Here is a 25333-nt window from a genome sequence, read left to right on the forward strand (position 1 = left end):
TGATCCAGACTCCCTCTGCCCTCCGGACCTGTCTGACCCATCCTGGTGCCCCGCTTCTGGATGAAGATCTCGTCACATGGATGCCCCGTGTGTCTCTCTGGGATGCGTCTGGTGTCTGGGAATGATTCTCTCTACCTAGAAAATGGGCCTTGACTGGTGTTGGCAACTGTTTCTCTGGGGACTTGACAGTTCAATAGTTCAGGACTGGAACTTCTTACAAGTCTACCTGGGTCTTCAATAACTACCTGGACTCCATATTAACATCAATTAACATCAGCTATTATAGCTGAACTGCCTCCCACCCTACACACTGTATAAATGCAGATCATTTACTGCTTTCTGTTTCACCCAAATGAGGATGCGTTCCCTGTTGAGTCTGGTTCCTCTCAAGGTTTCTTCCTATTACCATCTCAGGGAGTTTTTCCTTGCCACTGTCGCCCTCGGCTCGCTCACCAGGGACAAACTGACCATTTTGATTCATACAAATTCACATTTCATACTAACTTAAATAATTCTTTTGACTGTGTAAAGCTGCTTTGCGGCAATGAAAATTGCTAAAAGCGCTATAGAAATAAAATTGAATTGAATTGAATTGAATTAAATTATCATCAATTCCAAACGTACCCCACACACAAATATTAGTCCCGTTTTGACTTGAACAACACTTATGTACGTGTATGCATGGTTTAAGTCAGGCCTAATTGTTCCCTGATTTAAAGAGAAATACATTTGACATCAGAGCAAGAAGCCAAACATTTTAGCCTTGGAATAAAAAAATAAAAAAAACCTTTAGAAATTGTTAAGCCTTGCACTGACACTTTTAGAAATAAAGCCAGGACACTTGAATAAGGCATACATATTTATTGCATTAAACAGTCACACTGCTGAAGACAAACAGGATACTGTAACAATACAAAAGTGCTGCAGTGTAAGCAACTACAATTTATGTCGTCTAAAGAAAAATCTGCTAAATAACGTTATTTTTAGATTCAGCTGAAACAGAAAGCATTAGGATGTGTGGTTTGACTGTACTTTCGCAAAAAATTATATTCCAGCTTGAATGATCAGTTATTTGGAGTGTTTGAAAAGATTGTAAAATATTTAATATCCAAAAAAAAAGGGAATTGGAAAAGAAACATCAAGCTTTGCAGATCATTTAAGGCACAAAAAAGAAAAAAAGGGAAAAATATAATTAAAAAAAAATCACTCGCGTGAAACAAGAAAGAGCCGTAAATCAAACATATAGAATTACACCATACATATTACATGAGTACAAGTGGTCATCATAAATGCAGATTTATTTCTATAAGCTTGCTCGAATAAGCTTCGTTTTTACTTTATGTTCATATGATTAAAAAAAAATTTGAAAGCAAGCACTAAAAGGTGAGACACAGAAAATACTGCCCTGTCCGTGCAATCGATTATTCAAGGGGACTCGAGGTTTAATCTAACTGCTCTTTATAATCGGAGCGAAGTTTAAAGCATGTTGTTTATGTCCCACACGTTGCCCGCGAGGGCGTTGGCACAGCTCTGGATCGTCCAGGTGGCCAGAGCGAACTGATTTTTCAGCACGTCGGTGTTGGCACTGACTGATCCTTCTCTGATCGCAGCCAGTTGTGTGATCACATCCTGGAGAGTGCATGATCCAGAGCCGAGCAAAATGTGTCTGAACGGGGTGGTCTGAGGGGACACGTAGGGAGACAGAAGATTTCTCTCCACCTGTAGATACAGACAAAAAGACGAGGGGGGAGGGCATGTATGAAAAATGAAAAGGGGGAATTTAACCAATATTACAGTAAGAAGTAGTTATTGTACAGTGTAGTAAAATTGTCCCATTTCTGATTTATTTATTTTTTTTGCATAATTGCCACGCTTAACTAATTCAGATCAAACTAATTTTAATTGGTTTAGTAAAAAGATCTAAAAAGAAAGTAAAAAGATGTTCAAAAACAAAAGTTCACCTCGGAATGGCAAAAAAACAACAAACAAAAAAACAAAAACTGGGGTTTGGAGCGGCCTAGCTTAAGTCCAGACATAAATAAGACTGACTTGACCAAAAGAGTTGATCAAAATTCTTCCACTGCGATGTGAAAGACTCACTGCCAGTTATCGCAAATGCTTGTTTGCAGTTGTTGCCGCCAATAGTGGCACAACCAATTATTTGGTTTAGGGGCAAATACTTTTTTTTTCACAAAGGACCAGGGAGGTTTAGACAGCTTTTTCCCTTTAATAGATGAAATCATCATTTAAAACTACAGTTTGTATTTACTTGGGTTATCTTTGAGATCATTAAAAAAAAATTACACAATCTTTTAAGTGCGACATATATGCAAGAAATAAAAAATATATAAATAGTAAAAAATCAGAAAGGGGCAAATACTTTCACAGAACTGCACATGATATTGGCAGATGACAGCCCTTGATAAAGTAACGGTGCCATAGACTGTGGAGGTCCACTACTTTTAACCGACTTAAAATTAGAATAGGTTTTAATTTACCCCCATGATTCGGTCATTGATGATGCGACACTGCTCCAGATCTTCAAGGTCGCTGTTCTGGATGAGGGTGAAGAGACTTCTGGAGGCACGGACATAGGAACCTAAAGCTGACATAAACCAATTCATCCTCAGGGTCTTTGGAAGACGACCATTCTGGAAAAACAAAAACAGAGGACCAAAACACAAACAAAAAATTAATTAATTAATTAATCAGTAAAGAGCAACAGTGGGCGAGGCTTGATATTTAAAGTAAGCATAACTGATATCACCTTTAAAGCCAAAATGGGAAGACATAAGCATCCCTCACGCATTCCACACAGATTTTTAACCAATCTCAAAAAGCGTGGTTTGTTTCATAAACTGTTCAAGTCGAACTGGTACTTTTAATTGTACAGAATAACAGACAATGCCTCAGTACACCGGAGCCATGATCGGATTGTTTTAGTCCTTTCACATTTGTATTGGTTTCTTTAAGCTCCAGTCAATTAGGAAATCTTCTACCCAAGCTTGCTGCTGTTCTCTGAAAAGATGTGCCTCAGCAAGAGCTCATTTAATTAAACACTGGAACGGTGCATTGGGAGGTGAAGTCAAATTGAGGGTGTTTGAGGAGTGCATTATTTTAAGGGTATTTCAGCTGGAGCATTAAACACATATAGAGTGCGGAAGCTCTGAGAACTTTGGTAAGTTGTTAACGAAATACAACATAGGACCTTTAAAAGCAAGCCAGTCAGTGCGGCTCAGAAAGACTTACACTTTGCAGACTTATCACTTCCTTGTTGATTTTGTTCACCCTTATGCGCATGATGTTGAGATACTTTTCTGTGTTTAGTCTCAGCAGATGGTCATGCACCAGACGAAGAGCCATCAGACCCGCCACCTCTCCTGCTGCTTTGATCTGAGCTATAAGGTTCGCCACTCTACTCTTCAGATTCTCCCTGGTATCCAGCGTGGTGCCAAAAAATGGATAGGGTTTATCCTTTAAAAAAAATGTTAATGAAAACCTTCAGGTAGACTGTTTACGTTGTTACTAAAGAAACTCTAATACATTAGATCGAGTGTAGAAATATGTAATGTGTTTTGTAACTTCGCGACATTTCTCACCTGAGTGAAGCGTAAAGAGACTGAAGGGATGCCGGAGAAGGTCATAAACGGATAGGCAGGGTCGTCCATCCTCATTGGTTCCATGCTGTTCAATAAAACCATGCACATGAGCATCTTAAAGATAAAAGACAATCTTGATGGCTATTTTTTGAGAAATATGTCATTTGAAGTTGTGTATTACGTACACGGACGTCTCCCAGTTGGTTCCAGATATTTGTGAGATTAAACGCACACTGGAATCAGTGGGTGAAGATACCTGCAGCAAAAAAAAGGAAATAAACTAAATTCAAAGTGAGTTATATTACACAACAGTTAGTTCCATCTGAGTAATCTGATTAGACGAGCGGTGATGATGGATGGTAACAGCACTGGGACTTTTAACTATATGCATCACACTCCCATATGAGTCCCAGATGTTCTACAATCTACAAAGGTGTTAATTACACTGTCAGTCGCAGCAGAGGTAAAAGTAGGTCTGTACGTCCCGTAGTACTGAGGAGAGAGCAGCTGCCTGCCAAAACCCACATTTACAACCTAACTAGCTTCTAACACAAGGCTGAATCCCAAATCCCTCTCTAATCCCTATTCAAGGGCACTACTTGGCACGTGAAACAAGGGATTGTAACCTGCTTTGCATTTAATGCTATCTGAGGGTCAACTCCAGAACACGGAAGTTAACTAGTTAGCAGCTGATATTGTAAAGCGGAATAAGTGGAAATATAAAGAGATTAACCTTACGAGATTTACAGAACAAATAATTATGACCATAACCTCTGTTCCCTGAGGGAGAGGAACGAGGTACAACACATTGCTGCCTCGCCTCTCAGCTTAGCTCGGCGAAGAGCAGCTGACGAACAGAGAGTCAACCGTGTTGACGATGGCTTATAGGTATAGGTGGGGCTACACCTACGTCACCAGACAGCTCAGAAAAAACGACTGCCTTTACGGCGTGAATATAGGTGGCCTCAGCCAGGACACGAGAGGGCGTGATATCCAATACCTTATGTGTTGTACAGAGTGAATCGACTGAAAGAGAACTGTCCACCACCTCCACCGTTTATTCTCCACACTTTTTGGCTACATAGTACTGGTAGGAATTAAAAACTACTTTCATACTCGTTAATTATAATAACTGTCATTATATATTGTTGCCCTCTTGGTGATACTGCCTAATTATAACAAATTAAAACGGAGTGATGTATTTACTTGGAAAATCTCACCTCTTTTAAAGTACTTTGGATCAGATCATACATCATAGGGCTTGCACTTGCTTTAAAAGTGGAACCTGTACAGAAGTAATGGGAGTTTAGTGTCATATTTATGTTACTGTATGTCATGCTTTGAGGTTAAGAAAAAGATGGATTAGGCACCTGTGACAATTCCATCCAGGCTAATGTAGGAGAAGGCTTTCATACTCAAGGAAGGCAAATAACCCTGTGGGTTTAAAAAAAAAAAAGAAACAATATTAATTTACATGCATTTGTAAATGAATAAATAAATAACATGAATAAAAGATATCACAAAGCTTTTTTTCTTTTCAACTTTACAGTTCTATTAAAAAATATGTACTTTTTATTCATTTGTGGTTACAATTAAACTAGTGGAAGATCTTAAACAAGGTGCTTCCTGATAGCTTGACCTCGACACCACTTCCTCAACGATCCCTTTTATCCCCCTACCAATATATTTAAGATCCATTTCGTCCACAAAAAGAGAAATATTACAGTTACACATTATAGAGGCTTTATCCCCGACTCTTCAAAAACAACAACACTGGAGCTCTTTTTAACAGGCGAAATAAAGTTAATAAGCTAAATAAAGATAATAAAGATAGCTTTAATACATTTTTCTTTGCTAAATAACAGTACAATGTTTATTGTAAGTCTATAATTATATCCCTGTGAACGAGCTGTTACCGTAGAAACCATAAAGGATTAGAACTCTGGCATTATTATAATGCCCTAAACTTGATCAACACCTTCTGTCCAATCAGATTCAAGGATTTAGCTCCGCTGAGGCATAATCATGCACAAGTTACATCATAAAGAACAAACAGATTCAAACATTTTTCCAACCTCCAGCCACTCGGTGGCGCCCACGGCCCCGTACTCTCCGGCACTCCAACTGGCAAACACGATGCTCCTCCTGGGCTTGAATCCACCTTTATAAGAAAAACAATTAAAATGTTATTTATTTTAAAAAAAAAAGGGGGGGGGGGGGGGGTGTAAGGTTAACATTTTTATAAAATTAAATGTGTGACATTTATATAAAAAAAACCTCACCTTCATGAATCATGCTGGTTATAGCTCTGGCTAACTCGAGCAGCAAGCTAGTGCCAATAGTAGATTTAGCAAATCCAGCACCCCAGGCATCTCTCTGAGCTCCAATCACCAAATAACGATCTAAACCACGATATTGCGTTTGAAAACATGTTAACAAAATATATAAAATGAGCATATCTATTTAATTGTGGCTATCGTAACACAGGCAGCGACATGGCGTACCTGGATCAACCAAACCCTTGATGACTCCAAACACGTTATGGATCTGTATCTCTGTGAGAACGTTTTTCACCTCCACGAAGACAGTGTCGTTCACACTCCCAAGCCGGTACTCAACGCCTTGCAGACTACCATCAGCCCATCCACGAGGAGGAACACGACCTTCCATTTCCCTGGAAATCAGAATAGATTCTGCATCATTTTTGTAGATAAAGACATTCCTGGTGAACCTAAACCTTGACATCATGTGCTTTGCTTTACCTCATGATCGCGGCAGCTGTGCTGGCTTTGATGGTCTGGGCAGGTATGCTGGGCAGGCCTGAGGATTTAGCTGGAGGAAACTGGGTGTGGTTGAAAGATGGGAAGCCTGGAGTGTACGGATCACCAGAGCCAAGATGGACCTGTGGAAAAACATGACCAGATGTTAAAGTCTTTCCTTAATTCAAGACCTTTGAAGCAGTGATCCTGGTCTTTTTTATCCTTTGGGATTACAGTGATTATAGCCTCTTTCCATGACGGAGGAATTTTACCTTCTTTTATAACTCAATTAAAAGTGTCTCTTATCAGTGGCATCAGTTCTTTACTAAAAATTCTATACCACTCTGAGGGGAATCCATCACTCCCTGGTGCTTTGCCTGACTTTAGTTTGCCCATGGCACTTTGTAATTCCTCAGCAGTTATTTCAGCAGTTAAAATTTTATTTTGTAAATCACCAATAGAGGGTAAATCTAATTTATTTAGAAATTCTTCTAGGGTCTATTCTATTTATTTAGAAATTCTTCTGTTCTTTCCACAATGGAGGTCTGTTTGTATAATTCTTCATAATAATTCTTAAAAATATTTTCAATATCTTTTGGATCATGTTTAATTTTATTTGTTTTGGGATCATATAGTTTTGAGATTAAGTTATTAGTTTGTTGTTTAGGTAGCAAGGAAATGGACTTTTAAGGACTATAACATTTACATTTACGCATTTGGCAGACGCTCTCATCCAGAGCGACTTACATCTTATTACACATCTGAGCAGTTGAGGGTTAAGGGCCTTGCTCAAGTGGCAACTTGGTGGTTGTGGGGTTTGAACCTGGGATCTTCCGAACCGTAGTCCAATGCCTTAACCACTGAGCTACCCCTGGCTATAAGGTTGTACAATATGGCTTACACAGGCTATAAGAAACGCCCATCGAACAGTGAAGTATAAAATTTTATTTCTTTTCACACACACTTTTCTCACAGATTCACCCATAAAGAATACTCGTGAACCGCGTTACTCGTAATCCGAGGTTCCACTGTATATTTAAGCTACAACACCTATTTTGTACTAAAGGAGGCACTTTGTGGAAAGTCAATCTTTTCATAATCTTTATATAGATACTTACATGGCCAAATAAGGCAGTGTCCGGGTTTAACATGTAATCAGCAGGGTCACGGTAGATCAGCACTGCACTCGCGCCCACCTTGCCAGCATTAGCGACCTGCCATTTTTAAAAAATAGATGCAAACCAATCGAAAAAAATGACACAAAAAACACAAAAACAGTTAATAATAATTAATGAAAACTTTGGGTTTTTTAAAATAAATAAATAAATAAAATCAATCACCAACCTTCTCAGCATAACTATTTTTTCCTGCACGGACCAAGAGGACCCTTCCCTTCGGGTCATTCCCGAGGTCTTGAAGTTGTCTCAAGTCATCTTCTTGTCCGTAATACGCGTACAAAACCGCACCCTGTGAAACAAAATCGATAGTGTAATTGGTATTAAGCAATATCTATTAAACATTAAAGATTAAAAGGTTAAAATACAAACCTGTGCTGTTCCAGGCGCGCTGTAGGACAGATAGCCAGATTCTAAATACTCCTTGTCACCAAATGTCACTTTGTTCTTGACACCTTTAGGGAGATCCTGGGTCTTAACAAAGTGGGTGTCAATCCAGGGGTCCATGCCGTATTCATTGAATTTGGTCAATACATTATTAGCAAGTTTCTCATCTCCTGCGGATCCGGCTTGATGATTGTCACTGGAGAATTCGCTGCAAATTCAGAAAAAGCAACGGTTATGTTACGTCACAGTACAAAACAACCACGGAACAGCAGTTCAACAAACAGCCTGTAATAGAAGTGCTGTTAGATTTGGGGGGGATGGTGGTCACCTGATGCTCTTTTCAATGCCGCTTATGGTCAGTTTGTCCTCCAGCAACTTCGTGATGTCGCTCCAGTCAAGACTGGGAACCGTTTCTATCTGAATCGGCTCATCGTCAGAGGGACCAGGTGGATACATCTTGCAGGAGGTTGCTTTATCATCAGTTGTCTTTTTATACATGCTTTTGATAGAGCCAATCAAAAGCCCTGGAAATCAAGAACATTACTAAGTAAGTGTTCATCCAGTAAGCACTTCATCCAGGGAAGGGTCACAACAGATTTAAAGAAGTCTTTCCCTGCAAATACTGGCCATGAGGCAGGAATTTACCCTGTGTGAAATGCTAGTGTTGTGTAAGAATGCAGGATGTCACAAGAGGAATCCCACATTGACCCACATGAGAAACTCAAGACTCTGCATAGACATTAACTCAAGCTCAGGATGAAGCTCATTCATTTTACAATTTTAAAGTTTCCAACCGTTTTAATTTATTTTAAACAGATTTAATTTATTTAAAATAAGGCAATCAAAATACCTGTTCGATTGACTGGCCTTATCGCCCAAATTGATGATAAAATGTTAATTAAAAATATTATATATTCATCAACTAATTTGGAAAAGTTTAGTAGTAAAAATTTAATTCCTGTAATTATTAGAAACAATATTCAAAAATGTGCAAAGTTAAGATCAAGTTATAACAATCTGCTCAATAATACAAGGACTTTATTTGTATTTTTTTAAAATACTGTATGTGTTAAATAAATTGTAAACAGGTTCCCCTCACTTATCCTCACTTATACTCCTAACACACCAACTTAGATTATATAGCGAGGTTCTCGTATAAAGAACTTCTACAAATAAAATGTAAAGATTGTCTTGAAATAAAAGCAGGATGATTAAACCCTATAAGCACTGTTTTAGACAGGGTGTGTAATTAAGATGAACTGCGTGCATGTACATACGCATCAACACTACGTTAACCAGGAGATTCCGTCTTACCGATCAGGAAGCTGATGAGAATAATCGCTGATGCAGCTATGCAGATGTTCCTGGGATTGCGCAGGCCATATTTGCTGACATAGGCTGGACGAGCATCTTGAAGTTTTCTGTTCCCCCCAACCTCCTCGTCTATATCAGACGACAGCTTCATCTCCACGTTGCTGGAGTTTTCCTCCATGTTCTGGGTCAGGAAGAGAGTGTAGGAACTTTCTGTCCTGTTAAACTGTAGAAAACAAAACATTCTGTTCTTAAAGCTGTACAATCATGTATATACAGTAAAGTAAGGTTTCACTATGAAGTTAATTATGTGCCAAAATTTAACAAACAAACACAATCTGCTTTGCAAAGAAAAAAAACGACTTTCTCACAAATGCAGCGTTTTGCAAACAAACACAATCCGATTTGCAAAGAAAAAAATTCTACTTTCTCACAAATGCACCCACTGTATTTTCTCACAAATGCACCCACCGTATTTTCTCACAAATGCACCCTCCGTATTTTCTCACAAATGCGCCCAACCTATTTTCTCACAAATGCAATGGAGCAACTTCCTCTTCCAAAACAGCAGATGACGCTATCGGTCAATTTACTCTATTCTCCCAAGACCTCAAACAACGTGTTTATATGGTTTACCCTTATGTCCCAGAGGAATATGAGTGGGGAACAGTTTTGAGGTGTCCATTATATATCCAGACAGCCAGACATATTAACAATCCACTATCTTTAGGATAGAGCCCTGTAGGGGAATACAGTTATATCAAACCACAGCTGCATTTTAATTAACTATTGAATTATTAACTATAATTAGTGATCATATCTACATTTAAATAATCTGTGTCTGTAGTACAATCATACATTGTAGACAGCTGTTGCAGCGCGAGGTGTAGATACAGTAAGATGCAAGAATCATTGTATTAGACTGCATGAAATTTATGAAACTTTTTATAAGCAGGTTTGTAATAGCATTCTGTCTGTAATTCAGTATGTTTACTGTTCATTTATAGCTTTTCCCCCTTATAACTTTGTTAAAGATTATTTAAATGTAGATATGATCACTAATTATAAAAGATTTTGATGCATCATGTCGCATACGTCCGGTATGGATATAAAAAGCCAATGGCAGTTCTTTCAGCCTTCAATAGTTAATTAAAATGCAGCTGTGGTTTGATATAACTGTATTCCCCTACAGGGCTCTATCCTAAAGATAGTGGAATGTTAATATGTCTGGCTGTCTGGATATATAATGGACACCTCAAAACTGTTCCCCACTCATATTCCTCTGGGACATAAGGGTAAAGCATATAAACACGTTGTTTGAGGTCTTGGGAGGTTAGAGTAAATTGACCAATAGCGCCATCTGCTGTTTTGGAAGAGGAAGTTGCTCCATTGCATTTGTGAGAAAATAGGTTGGGCGCATGTGTGAGAAAATACGGAGGGTGCATTTGTGAGAAAATACGGATGGATGCATTTGTGAGAAAATACGGTGGGTGCATTTGTGAGAAAATACGGAGGGTGCATTTGTGAGAAAGTTGATTTTTTTTCTTTGCAAATCGGACTGTGTTTGTTTGCAAAACGCTGCATTTGTGAGAAACTCATTTTTTTTCTTTGCAAAGCAGATTGTGTTTGTTTGTTAAATTTTGGCACATAATTAACTCCATATTTCACGACTTAATTAAAAAAAAAATTTTGTGATAATTTTGACAAATATAACAATTGTGATTTACTGAGCGAGCTTCTGGGCAGCTTAAGGGTTTATGTGGACTACCAATGGAAATGGTGGTGGGACTTTCCGGTTAGAGAAACTGAAGGCAAGAGAAACGATTCCAGCTGAATGGTTTATTCGGATTACTCCTGCATGTATGGGACATTTGGCAATAATGGGTTGGTTGGGTAGGTGTTGGTGACTGTAGGTATGTGTTTGTGTGGTCTTCAATAACAGAAAAAGGATACAATACCAAATTATCAATGGTAAAAACCATTGAAGTATTATACAGGCAGGAATAACATTCAAGTTGTTAAACAATATAATCAGGTCAAGGTATATACATAGCCTCTAGAAGTTGTCTTTGGGCATGCCTGGACTTGTCTGAAGTAGACTGTATACATTAATTGAAAAAAGTAGACTGTATACATTAATATACCACTAGGGGGTTCTGTTGGGCTTTCGTAAATAGCTGCCCCCAAATGGCTATGTGTCCAGTGGGACATTTGCACCTGGGAGAAAGCCCTTACTTAATGGTAGGACTATTATTGTCGTCGTCAATGAGTTAAGGGAGTGGGACTAAACAATTTACAGGTCTTACATATTTGCGATCTTGAACCTGAACCTCAACCGTCCGTATTTGTCCGTCAGGTCCAGGGAAGGTCCGGGTCACTGTCCCGACAGGCCAGAGAGCTTGTGGAAGTTGTGGGTCAATGATAAGCACTGGATGACCCCAATGTTGCTGTTGTCCTTTAGCCTTTTTTGTCTTTCCTGTAGCTTTGGCAGATAATAGTGGATAAAACTTGTCCAGAATTGATCTGCAAGTATTTGGCTATGTCTCCACCTTCTGGTCCCAAGAAGATTGCTGGAGTCATACATCACTTGTGGAAGAGAGGATTCATGGCGGCCCATGAGGAGGATGCTAGGTGTGCTGGGATCTGGGTCAGCAATATCAGATGATACATAGCCTAAGGGCTTAGCATTCATGATTCCTTCCACCTTGATGGGAACAGTGTGGATGACGGTTTCTGGGACTGTACGTTCCTTCAGGATTATTTTCAGAGCTTGTTTTACAGATTTTACTGTAACAGGCAGTTACCTGGTTACGGGCTTCCAGCCAGCGGGGGCGCTGTGGAAACCTTTTCTGTTACTTTGATAAAAGAAGAAGAAAGGCTGGGCTAGGTAACAGCAGCCATTACGCAGCTACAAAGCTAATAAGCTAAAAGTTAAAGCTAAAATATTTTTACATTTCTATTTACATTTAGGCATTTGGCAGACGCTCTTATCCAGAGCGACTTACAAAAAGTGCTTTCAAGTTTACATCATTGGATACATACTTACACTGGGTTAACTAGGTTAATAACTAAGTGCCATTAGTCCAACACAACTGGGAAGAGTTGTTTTTTTTTTTTTTGGGGGGGGGTGTTAATTCAAGTACTGGAGAAACAGATGCGTCTTGAGTCGTCGTTTAAAGATAGTCAAAGTCTCAGCTGTACGGACATCTAGAGGAAGTTCATTTCACCACCTAGGTGCCAGAACAGAAAAGAGCCTGGATGAATGCCGCCCTCGATCCCTGAGAGATGGTGGAATAAGGCGAGCAGTGTTGGAGGATCGGAGGGAACGTGGTGCAGTGCGTGGTGTGATTAGAGCAGAGAGGTAAGTGGGTGCTGGGCCATTTTTAGCTTTGTAGGCAAGCATCAGCGTTTTGAATTTAATGCGGGCAGCTACAGGAAGCCAGTGCAGGGAGCGGAGGAGTGGTGTGGTGTGGGACAACTTGGGAAGGTTAAAAACGAGTTGTGCTGCTGCATTCTGGATCAGTTGCAGAGGACGAATCGTGGACAGAGGCAGGCCTGCCAGGAGTGAGTTACAGTAGTCCAGTCTTGAAATAACAAGGGACTGAACAAGCACCTAAGTAGCCTGTGAAGAAAGAAATGGGCGAATTCTTCTGATATTGTAAAGAAGAAATCTACACAAGCGAGTAAGGTTAGCGATGTGTGGGGAAAATGACAGATGATTTGGTTGTTGTCCAGGGATATTACAAGGTCTTGACATGGGGATGAGTCACAAGGGATAAACAACAGTTCTGTTTTACTGAGATTGAGCTTCAGCTGATGAGCAGCCATCCAGGATGAGATGTCTGCCAGACATGCTAAGATCCGGGTGGAAACCTGAGTGTCAGAGGGAGGAAAGGAGAGAGTAAGTTGGGTGTCATCTGCATAACAATGGTACGAAAATCCATGCGATGATATGACCTTACCAAGAGACCGGGTATAAAGGGAGAACAGAAGAGGACCAAGTACTGAGCCCTGCGGGACACCATTAGAGAGTCTACGTGGGGCAGATGTAGATCCCCTCCATGTTATCTCATATGACCTATCTTCTAGGTAAGAAGCAAACTATTGCCACGCTGTTCCACAAATTCCAAGACTTGTAAGAATAGATAATAGAATCTTGTGGTTCACCGTGTCAAATGCAGCTGACAGGTCCAGGAGGATGAGGACAGATGACAGTTTAGCAGATCTGGCAGCATGGAGCATCTCAGTGACTGACAGAAGGGCAGTCTCTGTAGAATGTGCCACTTTGAATCCAGATTGGTTGGGATCATTAAGGTTGTTTTGTGAAAGATAAAGAGACATTTGGTTATAAACAGTTCTTTCAAGAATTTTGGAAATAAAAGGGAGAAGTGATACCGGGTGATAATTGTTAACTTCTGATGGGTCCAGGCAGGGTTTCTTGAGGATGGGAATAACCCTTGCCTTCTTAAAAGCAGCAGGAACATGACCAGATGATATGGAATGGTTAATGATGGTTGTGGTGAAGAGAAGGAGGTCTTGCGAGATGGCCTGGAGCATTGTGGTAGGGATTGGGTCTAATGAACAGGTGGTGGGGTTAGATGACGAGATGATCTGCTGAACCTCATTAGATGACAGGTTGGAGAATTCTGCTAAGGGAGGGAAGGGAAGGTCCCGAGGTTCTGCCGTAGGAGTTTGGTTGGGAGCGAAGGACTGGCGGATTGCTGCAATCTTCCCATCGTAGAATGTGGCAAAATCGTCAGCAGTCAGAGAGGAAGGGGCAGGATGAGTCAGTGGGTTAAGTAGTGAGGAGAAAATGTTGTGGAGTTTGCCAGGATCATGTGCAGAGGCTTTCAGCTTTTCTCTAAAGAAGGTAGTTTTGGCAGAAGTCACGTCATATGGGACGTCGGGAGAGAAAGTGGGATGTTCTCTGTATCATTTATCAATACATGGACTTTGCCAGAAAGAAAAAAAGAATCTAATTTTTACACGGCATTACAGACTGTGTGAATATGGTATGTGGGGAGTAGGGTGAGAAAGGTGTACAGCACAATAATAAATGTATATGCATGTTAACAGTTTAATTGATAGGTTGTCCTTACCCTTTTCTGCTAACAGCTAGTTATTGTTCAAGCAACAGTAGGTGGTTTGTTACAGTGGCGTCCAACGTGGGGCCATCAAAGTTTCCTTTTATTTTTATATGTTGTGTGTAATATGCATTGATGTTATTGTTGTTGTTAGCTGTTACCTAGCTAGCCATCTCTCGTACCATTTTACGCTGCAAAACACACTTACTTAAAGGTTTGATTAATCAGTGAGTCTGTACAAATTAAATTGGGGCAAATAATGGCCGAGTCCGACACATGAGCTGGGGAAGGGTTGGTAGCTCACAACTTCACAGCAGGCCCTTTTGTGACCAGATGTGAGTCCATCCAAGACGAGGGCCCACAAGGTGACTATAGGGCAAAGCAACCATTTACCGATGAACAGCTGCCTCCACTTCCTCCACCCGTTGCCGCTGAAGACGACCAAAGCCTTATTTCCATGGTGCTAGCAGCCCGCCTCGGTCAGCTAGAAATGGCTCTGTAGGCGCTAGAAGACAAACTCACCTGGCGAATGGAGGAACTTTCGGGTTGGGTGGGTGAGCTGCAACGCATCCACAACACCGAGGTATTACATACTAGCATAAACTGGAGAATGTCCAAGCGGAGATGCAGCAACTGTGTCAGGCAGTTAAGAAGCAGTGTGAGGAGCAGTTGAACAACGTAGGCCATTCCATGGTGGAGTGCATGAAGAGGCGAGATGCACAATTAAAGGCCATGATGGGGGCACAACCGGTCGCTACGTCCACTCCTTTCCTGCAGCCGGGGTGCACTCCTCATCCTCCCTTTCCCAATAGCTGCTTGCACACTCCTACTTTCAAGCCACCTGCAAAGTCGGACTAGGGAAGAAGGACGGCGGGACCCATTTTTGTGTGGATTTAGGGCCCTTAACAGCAAAACACAGCTAGATGGCGTCCCTATGCTCCAGGTCCACAAGATCTTGAAGGCGCTCTACGGGGCTACTGTGTTCAGTTCTTTAGACCTGCGTAGTGGATATTGGCAGTTGGCAATGCATCCGTACAGCATCCCAAAAACAGCGTTCGTCACCAAAAACAATCAATATGAATTTCTCCGTCTTCCCTTCGGCTTGAAAAATGCAGGAGCAACCTTTTAGAGGCTAATTACCTCCGTCCTAGCAGAAGCCCTTGGGAAACATTGTTTTGTTTACATTGACGACATTGTTGTTTATTCAAAGGACAACACTTCTCATCTCAGTCATCTCCAACAAATATTTGCACTTCTCGAAGCTGCTGGTCTTACACTCAACCTGAAAAAATGCAACCTCTGTCTAGCATCCCTCTCCTTTCTAGAACACATCATATCTGCTGAAGGCATAAAAACCGAAGAAGCCAAGGTAGCAGCCATACAACTTACCCCGTTCGCTGCAACCTGAAGGAGCTACAGTACAGGAGCTACTGCAATATCTGCAGTACACCCACGACAACCATCTCAGCGGTCATCTGGGGTGGATGAAGACCCTGAGGAGGCTGCTGAGGTTGCCTACTGGCCGGAGATATACCAAGAGGTCTGGGAATATTGTAAAAACTGCGTCACTTTGTCAGAAATACAAACCTCATATTAGTAAGCTGGCAGGTTTACTACAAAGCACAGGTTTACCTAGCCCAACAGACATGCAGTCATGCAGGAGACTGGCCCGCCCCATGCAGGCACGCTGCTGTGGCTTTTACCAGGTCTTTCCAGGTAGTGAACTGGTTAATATCTGGAAGGTGTATATTAGGACCAGTGGATATGTGTAGGCAGAGTGCTGATTTCTGAATTCAGTGTCGGTTTTGTGATCAACAATTGGCATGGCTGGCCAGAATGTTTTGGACTGATACAGGAAGTATAGTCCATTAGCCCAATGGCATGATTGTGTCAACTCTATCAAGGATTTATTACAGGTTATGTCATCTGCTGGGTTACTTTACTGTGGGAAACTGGGGAACTTTAGCTATTTGTGCCCCAGTAAGTGCTGCACTCAATTCAAGTCGCGGCATTGACAGGTGTTTCTTGGGTGCTACACAGTAGCGGGCTAACACAAATAAAATGTGTCCCAGGCCATCTTCGTCTTCTGTGTGCATATAAGATACCGAGCCATATGCTCTTTCGGATGCATCACAGAAAATGTCCAGGTCTTGGATAAACGTGTCACCGTACACTTGAAATGGAGTGTAACATCTAGGGATTTCAAGCTGCTATGTAGTTCTTGTACCCAGTTTAACCATCTATTCTGTAGGTTGTCCGGTTCGAATGAGGTCATCCCATTCAACATAATGCTTCCATAGATAATGAATGAGTATCTTGGCTTGAACGGATTTAGGTATCCGAAAGAGTCATACTGTGACGCCAGTACCTTGTAGATGTTTCTCAGGGTGGGCTGGAGACAATCGAATCGGCGTGGTCTATATTCTAGGGAATCGGTCAGACAATTCCATCTCAGCCAAGGGTACCCTCTAAGAGGTCTTGACTCTTTTGAGATAGCCAAAGCTCACTACTCAGTGACTTTGCTTCTGATGGGAGGTGTTCAATAACCTCTGGCCTGTTGTTGGCCTATTGACGGAGTTCAAACCCTCCTGAAAGCAGCAATTGTCGCAGACCATCTACCGCAGAATCTAGGCTTTGGAGACAGTTGTCAATATAGAATGACTGGTTGACTGATCCTACCAGGAAGAAATTAGATTTGCTACTGTCATGTGCTATGCGTGCAGGGCATATATAGCGCAACAAGGACTGCATGTTGTGCCAAAAGGAAGTACTTGCCACTCACAAAGCTTTGGCTGCTCAGTTCTTTACATGTTTATCCAGATAAAGCGTAGGATACTTTTGTCACCTGGCAGCAAGCGAACTTGGTGAAACACCCTTCACATCTCCACTCACAGCCACAGTATGCTGTCTAAACCGAAGCAGGACTCCAAGCAAAGATGGACCAAGTATGGGACCTGGAATGAGCAGCTCATTTAGTGATTGACCTTGATACTGGAAGGAACAGTTGAACACAATCCTGTTTTTACCATTATGATTCACTAGATGGTGTGAAATGTACCAGGATTCATCAGATTCTTCTGCTTCTTGAGTTGAAATTTCGGCTACGTAAACAACTTGCTCTAATTTTCTAATCTCAGTGCAGTATGCTTCAAAGAGTTTCGGGTTTTTGCCAAGTCTGTGCTCAGTGCTTTAAAGGTTTGCCAGCACTGCATCTTTTGGCGCTTTAAGGGTTACAACCTTTGGCTGTCTAAGTAAAGGGGTTGCATATCGCAAAACGCCATTCATCTCTACCCTAGTGGTGCATTCTGAAGTAGTGTTAGAGCATTATGTCGGGATTGTGCAGCTGTTGTTTCATTAATGTGGGGTAGAGTGTCAGTCTGCCAAAGGTGCTCCACATTCTTGAATAGCTCCGCATTCTGAGCATCTTTAGAAATCTGCAGGCATTGATGATTGTAGGGAGCAGCTCGGCAGTATCCAACAGGACCTTGAAGGGGCCATCCCAGTCTAGTGTGTACCGCTATAGGGACATTAAAAGGTCCAATACATACTGATTTGACTGGCACAAGCAGCTGAGGCATGTCAGACCCAATTAGTAACAGAGGTTGTGCTCGCACAATCTGAGGCAAGGGTACGGAGCAGAGATGGGCATATTTTCGTTGGAGAGTAGCGACCGGGTAGAAGTGGTTGAAAAGTCTGAGGTTCTCTGATGTGAAGGCATTGTTTATCTGGAACTTTTGAGTTGGTCTTTTTTTCAGCTAAGACAGAAAAGGAAACAGAAGCTCCATTCAGCTCGATTACATATTGACGAACTGTACGTAGAGTAATAATTTCAGGATCAGTAGAGAGGTTTAATTGTTCCACAGCTGAAGGCAGTATGATAGTATGCTCAGAGCCATTGTCCAGTACTGCATATGTTTCCATGACTTTATCGTTGTTGTGCAGTAGGATTAAGTACCTTAAGTACCTTTAAGTACCTTAAGTACCTTTAGCCTCACTTTAAAAGATCGATTTGGACGGTCTAAATATACATTGGCCGTGGGAACGTTCACCATTAGAACACTCCTTTGAGATTGTAGAGCTGTTGCATGAAGAATGGTCAGGTGCAACTCATTACAGGTCTTGTTTCAGAGTACAGTCATTGGCAGCATGAGTCCTTCCACATTTCCAGCAACGCTTTCCACCTGTTATCCACGTGTTTAGTTGCTCTAAGTTTAGCAGCCTAAAAGTAGGACAAGAATTCAGAAAATGGTCTTTACTGTTGCAATACGGACAGTATGGTTGGAACTTGGGCAACCTAACTGTAGTCTGTTCTTGACCAGGTAAGGCGCTGTTCGTTGAGTAAAGAATGGAGTTTATCTTTACCCTTAGGTGCAAAGGGACATGTTGATCCTTTCTTTTGGTCCTGGTTACCTCACTTTGATAGAGTGCTGCTGCCCTGTTTAATATACGCTTAGCCTGAGACCTCAGCTGCAACCATGCAGAGAAATCAGGTAGACTGTATGTACGATCTGAACTGTCGACATGAGATCCACATCTCAACTCATAACCATTCAGGCCTTCTAAAGTCCTAAGCATTCCAACTAATGAATGAATGGTTAGGGAAAAGCTGTCAAAGGCTTTAGCATTCAGGATGGCAGCTAACTCACACTAATTGGCGTGGCTGTCCATATTTCTCTTGCAGAGCTTGCAATGCCGCAGTGTAGGGCCGGAGATCGTGCATGTATGCCCTTGCAAGCTGTAGAGCACTGGGAAGCTTTAGGTGTCCTAGGAGAACTTGGTATTTGTACTGTTCACTTAAGTGCTGCTAATTATTCATCAGATTGTCCAGTGCCATTTTGAGCAGTGCGAACTCACTTTCACATCCAGTTTCAAAAGTTGGAATGACAGGTTTTGGGACAGAAGGCAGAAGCAGCTCACATCTCTAGGGGTATTGCCCTATGAGATTTAGGATTGAATAGGGCTAAAGCTGGAGCTTGTGAACCAGACAAGGCAGGATGAGGTGTGGATTGAGCCTGCATTTCACTGACAGATGATATGAAGAAACCACCTGTAACTGCTCTCTCATGAGGTACGCCTATATCAGGGAGTACAGCAGGGGGAGTACTGATAGTACTAGACTGCAGTCCATGTTGATTCACATCATGGGTATTCTGTTCCAGTAGGGAGCTTTGCGATCTCTAACTCGTTTTGTGCCCGCTGGAGACGACCACGTGTCTCAATTCTTCTAGTCAGAGCTTCTCTGGTTCTGAGAGCATCTCTGGTTTGATCATCAAGTCTCTGGCATTCTTCCTCGGCTTTAACGTCCTCTGCCAGCTGATGTTGCAGCTCCTCCAACTCTAGTGTTTTTAATCTCTCCTTCAACATTGCTGCTTGGCAAGCAATGTTGCAAGGCGCTGCCTTGGAGATCTCCCTGATGCACTATGGTGGGATTTAGATGTAGTGTGCGAGACTGTGGAACGGGGTCGGACCACAGGGTCGGCCGCGATAGCAGTATCGGGTTCCATCTCTATTGAAGTACTATCCATCTCGAAGGACCATGTGCAAGCTTCTGGGCAGCTTAAGGGTTCATGTGGAGTACTAATGGAAATGGTGGTGGGGGTTTTACGGTTAGAGAAACTAAAGGCAAGAGAGATGGTTCCAGCTGAATGGTTTATTTGGATTATTCCTGCATGTATGGGACATTCGGCAACAGTGGATTGGTTGGGTAGGTGTTGCTGGCTATAGGTGTGTGTTTGTGTGGTCTTCAATAACAGAAAAATGATGCAATAACAAATCATCAATGGTAAATAACATTACAGATTGTATCAAAGAGTATTATACAGACAGGATTAAAAAAATGGTGTTAAACAATAAAATCAGGTCAAGGTATATACTATAGGATGCATAGTATTGGTGCAAAGGTGTTGCATTAAGTACCTGACATTAAGTACAACAGAATGACAGTGCTTAAATTATGCTTTATCTCTTAAATTGCTAACTACCTGCAGAACAAAGGTACTAGCTGCACTACTTAACCTGACCTAGAATCGGTTAACGAACAGTGCTATGATTATTCATGTAATTAGAACAATTAACAATGAATTTGTAAGCTAAATGCAGAATATTAACTTAAACAGTATAACATGTAAACAGGTGACTTACTTTATCACTCACAGGAATAAACATGCAATAGTCCAGAATGTGCACAAACAAGTCAGTCCAACCTAGCCTCTAGAAGTGGTCTTTGGGCATGACTGGACTTGTCTTAATGAGTAGATTGTATAGAATATATAAATATACCACTAGGAGGTGCTGTTCGGGTTTTCGTACATTTACACTGCAATATGTAAATATTTGTCTATGCTAACAGCAAGGTATTGCAAAAATGACCACATTAAGAGGTTGTTTGGCAATATGTATTTAGTACCTTTTACAAATGAAATCTTGACAAAAGCTACACAAACTCCTGACTATAAATATTACACCTGTAATAAATTGCAGCCTTTTTTTGATTAGGTAATTGCACAGGTCCATATTAAATTAAGTTAAGCCTTTGTTTGTCACATATACATTACAGTAAAATTCCTTCTTCGCATATCCCAGCATAACCCGGGTCAGAGCGCAGGTCAGCCATGATACAGTGTCCCTGGAGCAGTTAGGGCCCTTGCTCAAGGGCCCAACAGTGGCAACCTGATGGAGCTGGGGATCGAACTGCCGATCAGTAACTCACTGCCTTAGCCCTCTGAGCCACCATCTATATGTAACATTACCTTTTTAAACCTTCTTCAAATACTGTTCCAAAAGATGAAAGCCTTACTAGTGATTTGAGAGAGTCAGTGTAAGGATTGTGATCATAAATTCCATACATATTAGTATTGTGATCTTTTTTTTTTTTTTTTTTTTAAGTTATATTGATTAAACTATAGTGGCACAGTGGTGTAGTGGTTAGCACTGTCACCTTGCACCTCCAGGATCTGGGTTCTATTCCCGGCCAGGCTTAATTCCTGTCTCTGTTTGCTTGGAGTGTGCATGTTCTCCCTGTGCTTAGGCTAATTAGTGTTATAATTAGTTATATAACTAATTGCCTATAGTGTGTAAATGTGTGTGTGTGTGTGTGTGCCCTGCGATGGATTGGCACTCTGTCTAGGGTGTACCCTGCCTCGTGCCCTAAGTGTCCTGGGATAGGCCAGCAGCCCCACATGACCCTGAATACAGGATTAAGAGGCATAGAAGAAGACTGAGTGATTAAACTATATAAATAACTTTATATATAAACTATATATAAATAAAGAGCTGTCAATATTAGCGCATTACTATTTTTTACTTTTAGGACCAACTTTGGCCCTAATGTCTTCCCATATTTGCAGTGCGGTTACCCGGCTGTGTGTGATAACGGCACGTTTGCCACAGATAATAAGATGAACACCTGTTGATGTTTCCTTAACCAAAACGGCTGCGCGTGCGTGTGTACGCGCAGAACCGATGACTTTAGTTTCAGAATCTCACTCCAAACATTTCCCTTTAAGATATGGCGCGTCCTGTTTTTGAGGAAAGTGTAGACTTTTTTCACTTTAAAAAAGTATCAAAAGTATCTAACCTTCACACACTACATTGTCTTAAAGAGAATATTACGATTATAATGTACTTTTTTTCACTTAAAAATAAAAGGTTTATAATAAACACGTCTACGTACAGTAAGATTTTATTATTAATGATGAGGTTTAGCAACAGTTTAACATGTTTTCATTTTAAAAACATAACAAACATTTAGTTTTAAAAACATAATTTAATGTTTCTTACCAAGAACAAGGAGAATGATTCTGAAGAACAGGGTTCTGCAAATTATGTAAAAGCTCAGCAGTCATGTCATGTGAAAGGGTTTTTTAAACTTGCATCATATAGTATCCTGCTATTATGTCATAAAAGTCATAAAAGTCACTTTGGCAGGGGCACAAACTTTTGCTTTTAATTTTATTTAAGATAAAACTGGTCATATCTGCTGCTGTTGCACTGCTTTTAGGGACTCCCAAAAACAGAGCTAGGAATTAGGATTTACATGCAAAAATCTGAATTTGTTTACTTATCTTGAATTTTAATGCAGTAAAAAAAGAAAATTTTTATTCATGTGAACATTTTGCAATGTTGCAATTAAAAACTAAATTTCATGTATAATAAATAACTTTGGTTTCCTTTACAGTTTTTCTATTAAAAGAATTCACATAACTATTAAATTCCAATATTAATTCAATCTTGATTACAATTTTTAGCTTTTATCCCCCCAAAAAACTGCCCTCCTTTTAATGTAAACAAAAGTCCTAACATTATATAAACGGAAAGACTGTTGTTCTCCTCTACATTATTAAAGCTTCTCCACTTTTTTTCATGTTGCTCGTGATAGCGAAACAGCTTGTTAATTCATGCTCGTGCCATGATGAGATGGACAAACTGGTCGATGCCTGTTCTTTTATTTTCTGCATTGTCAGGTTATAGTACAAACCTTCGGGTGGATCCAACTAAAAAAAACTACTAAAGAACAAAACTCAGGCTCTATATCCTAACTTACATCTCGCATTCGCGTTTACACACACCGCATTACTCACAGTGCATCTCCCACACTGGACCACACTTCCTTAAACAGCGGGCATAAATCAACGTCTCTTTCCTGCTACACTGTTTTAGCTGAAATTAGCAATTAACATCGCTAATTCAATTCAATTTAATTATTGTATAGCGCTTATAGCAATTTTCATTGCCGCAAAGCAGCTTTACAAAATCAAAAGAATTATTTAAGTTTGTATGAAATGTGAATTTGTATGATTAAAAATGGTCAGTTTGTCCTTGGTGAGCAAGCCGAGGGCGACAGTGGCAAGGAAAAACTCCCTAAGATGGTAATAGGAAGAAACCTTAAGAGGAACCAGACTCAAAAGGGAACCCATCCTCATTTGGGTGAAACAGAAAGCAGTAAATGATCTGCATTTATACAGTGTGTAGGGTGGCAGGCAGGTCAGCTATAATAGCTGATGTTAATTGATGTTAATATGGAGTCCAGGTAGTTATTAAAGACCCAGGTAGACTTGTAAGAAGTTCCAGTCATGAACTATCGAACTGTCAAGTCCCCAGAGAAACAGTTGCCAACACCAGTCAAGGCCAGAACCATTTTCTAGGTAGAGAGAATCATCCCCAGACACCAGACGCATCCCAGAGAGACACACGGGGCATCCATGTAACGAGATCTTCAGCCAGAAGCGGGGCACCAGGATGGGTCCGACAGGTCCGGAGGGCAGAGGGAGTCTGGATCGCTGGCAGCTCAGGAACGACATGTGTAGCTCGACAGAAAAAGAGAAAGAGTGAAAGGGGGAGACAGGAGGAGAGAGGAAAGAGAAAGAGGGGGGAAGAGAGGAAGAGGAGAGATGGCAGTTAGGTATGGTCACAGTCACACAATGTATAATGTGAATATATATTAACTGTAGAGTGCAAGCAGAGACTCCGGCAGGACTAACTATGACATCATAACTAAAAGGGAGAGCCAGAAGGAAACACAAACATGAGGGCTTCCTGACATGTAAAGCAAACAATCACCTCACCGTCAGCAAACCTGAGTGATCAATGAGAGTGAGGAAGACAGCATCCAAACATACCAGTTCACCATAATACTCTACGTCCATGAGTCCCCCAGATCTGCTCCTTTACCTATGGCAAATCTATTTATAAAAATGCTTGGCTAAATAAATAGGTTTTTAGCCTGGACTTAAACACTGAGACTGTGTCTGAGTCCCGAACACTATTTGGAAGACTATTCCATAATTTTTGGGCTTTGTGAGAAAAAGCTCTGCCCCCAGCTGTATTTTTCATAATACGCGGCACTGACAAGCAGCCTGCATCCTTTGATCGAAGTAGGCGTGGCAGATCTTAAGACACTAGCAGTTCGGTCAGGTACTGCGGCGCGAGACCATTTAATGCTTTATATGTCAAGAGTAGTATTTTAAAATCAATGCGAAATTTCACAGGGAGCCAATGCAGTGAAGATAAGATAGGGGTGATGTGCTCATATCTTCTGGTTCTAGTGAGGACTCTCGCTGCTGCATTCTGGACTAGCTGAAGCTTAATTATGCATCTAGCTGAACAACCAGACAGTAAGGCATTACAATAGTCCAACCTAGAGATGATAAAAGGATGAACTAGTTTTTCTGCATCGTTTAGCGACAATAAATTTCTTATCCTGGCAATATTTCTGAGGTGAAAGAATGCTATCCTGGTAATATTATCTACATGAGCTTCAAATAAAAGGCTGGAATCAATAATCACACCAAGGTCTTTCACTGTTGCATTTTACGGAACAGTAAGGCCATCTAAACTTACGGTGTGATCTAAATTTTACTCCTAGCTGTATGCGGTCCTATGACTAGAACTTCTGTCTTATCCGGATTAAGCAGAAGGGAGTTAATTAGCATCCAATTTCTTATGTCCTGCACACATTGCTCAATTTTAGTAAGCTGTTTTTTCTCATCAGGTTTTGCTGAGACATATAACTGTGTATCGTCAGCATAACAATGAAAACTAATACCATGCTTACGGATTATGTTGCCCTGAGAAAGCATGTAAAGGGAAAAAAGCAGTGGACCTAAAAATGAACCCTGCGGAACGCCAAACTCCACTAGAGAACATGCAGAATAATCACCATTTAAGTCTACATACTGATAACGATGGGTCAGATAGGATCTGAGCCAGGAGAGGGCTGTACCCTCAATTCCTACTACATTTTCTAATCTGTGAAGAAGAATAGCGTGATCAATGGTGTCAAAAGCTGCACTGAGGTCGAGTAATACAAGCATAGTTACACAACCCTGATCAGAGGCCAATAGGATGTCATTTACTACTTTAACGAGTGCTGTTTCTGTACTGTGATGAGGCCTAAATCCTGACTGATACAGTTTATGTATGCCATTTCTTTGTAGATATGAGCATAGCTGCTCCGCTACTATCTTTTCCAGAATCTTAGAGATGAAGGGGAGGTTTGATATTGGCCTGTAACTGGACAG

The 25333-nt window shown here is 41.0% G+C and overlaps 1 protein-coding gene across 1 annotated transcript; it reads right to left on the bottom strand.

The window, feature by feature from the left end:
• Positions 1-868: 868 nt before the first annotated feature.
• On the bottom strand, positions 869-22148 carry LOC128512835 (transferrin receptor protein 1-like). The gene is made up of 17 exons (XM_053486262.1): positions 22095-22148; positions 9235-9457; positions 8249-8444; positions 7906-8128; positions 7703-7825; positions 7477-7572; positions 6362-6501; positions 6104-6273; positions 5882-6001; positions 5675-5760; positions 4970-5033; positions 4820-4884; positions 3785-3855; positions 3600-3684; positions 3250-3474; positions 2499-2651; positions 869-1719 (listed from the first exon to the last, which is right to left on the bottom strand). Exons 2-17 carry the CDS (start codon positions 9410-9412, stop codon positions 1477-1479), a joined length of 2238 nt encoding a protein of 745 aa, XP_053342237.1. The 5' UTR covers positions 9413-9457; positions 22095-22148; the 3' UTR covers positions 869-1476.
• Between the last annotated feature and the right edge of the window lie 3185 nt (positions 22149-25333).

This window comes from Clarias gariepinus, chromosome 25, assembly GCF_024256425.1.
Source record: "Clarias gariepinus isolate MV-2021 ecotype Netherlands chromosome 25, CGAR_prim_01v2, whole genome shotgun sequence".
NCBI classification, from domain to species: Eukaryota; Metazoa; Chordata; class Actinopteri; order Siluriformes; family Clariidae; genus Clarias; species Clarias gariepinus.

Bases quoted from the DNA above. Each gene is read 5' to 3' on its own strand.
- LOC128512835 (XM_053486262.1), bottom strand. From the start codon at position 9,412: ATGGAGGAAAACTCCAGCAACGTGGAGATGAAGCTGTCGTCTGATATA. The intron at 6,502-7,476 runs GTAAGTATCTAT...GTTTTTCCACAG, and splicing joins ACACTGCCTTATTTGGCCAT to GTCCATCTTGGCTCTGGTGA. The intron at 6,002-6,103 runs GTACGCCATGTC...ATCGTGGTTTAG, and splicing joins CAAGGGTTTGGTTGATCCAG to ATCGTTATTTGGTGATTGGA.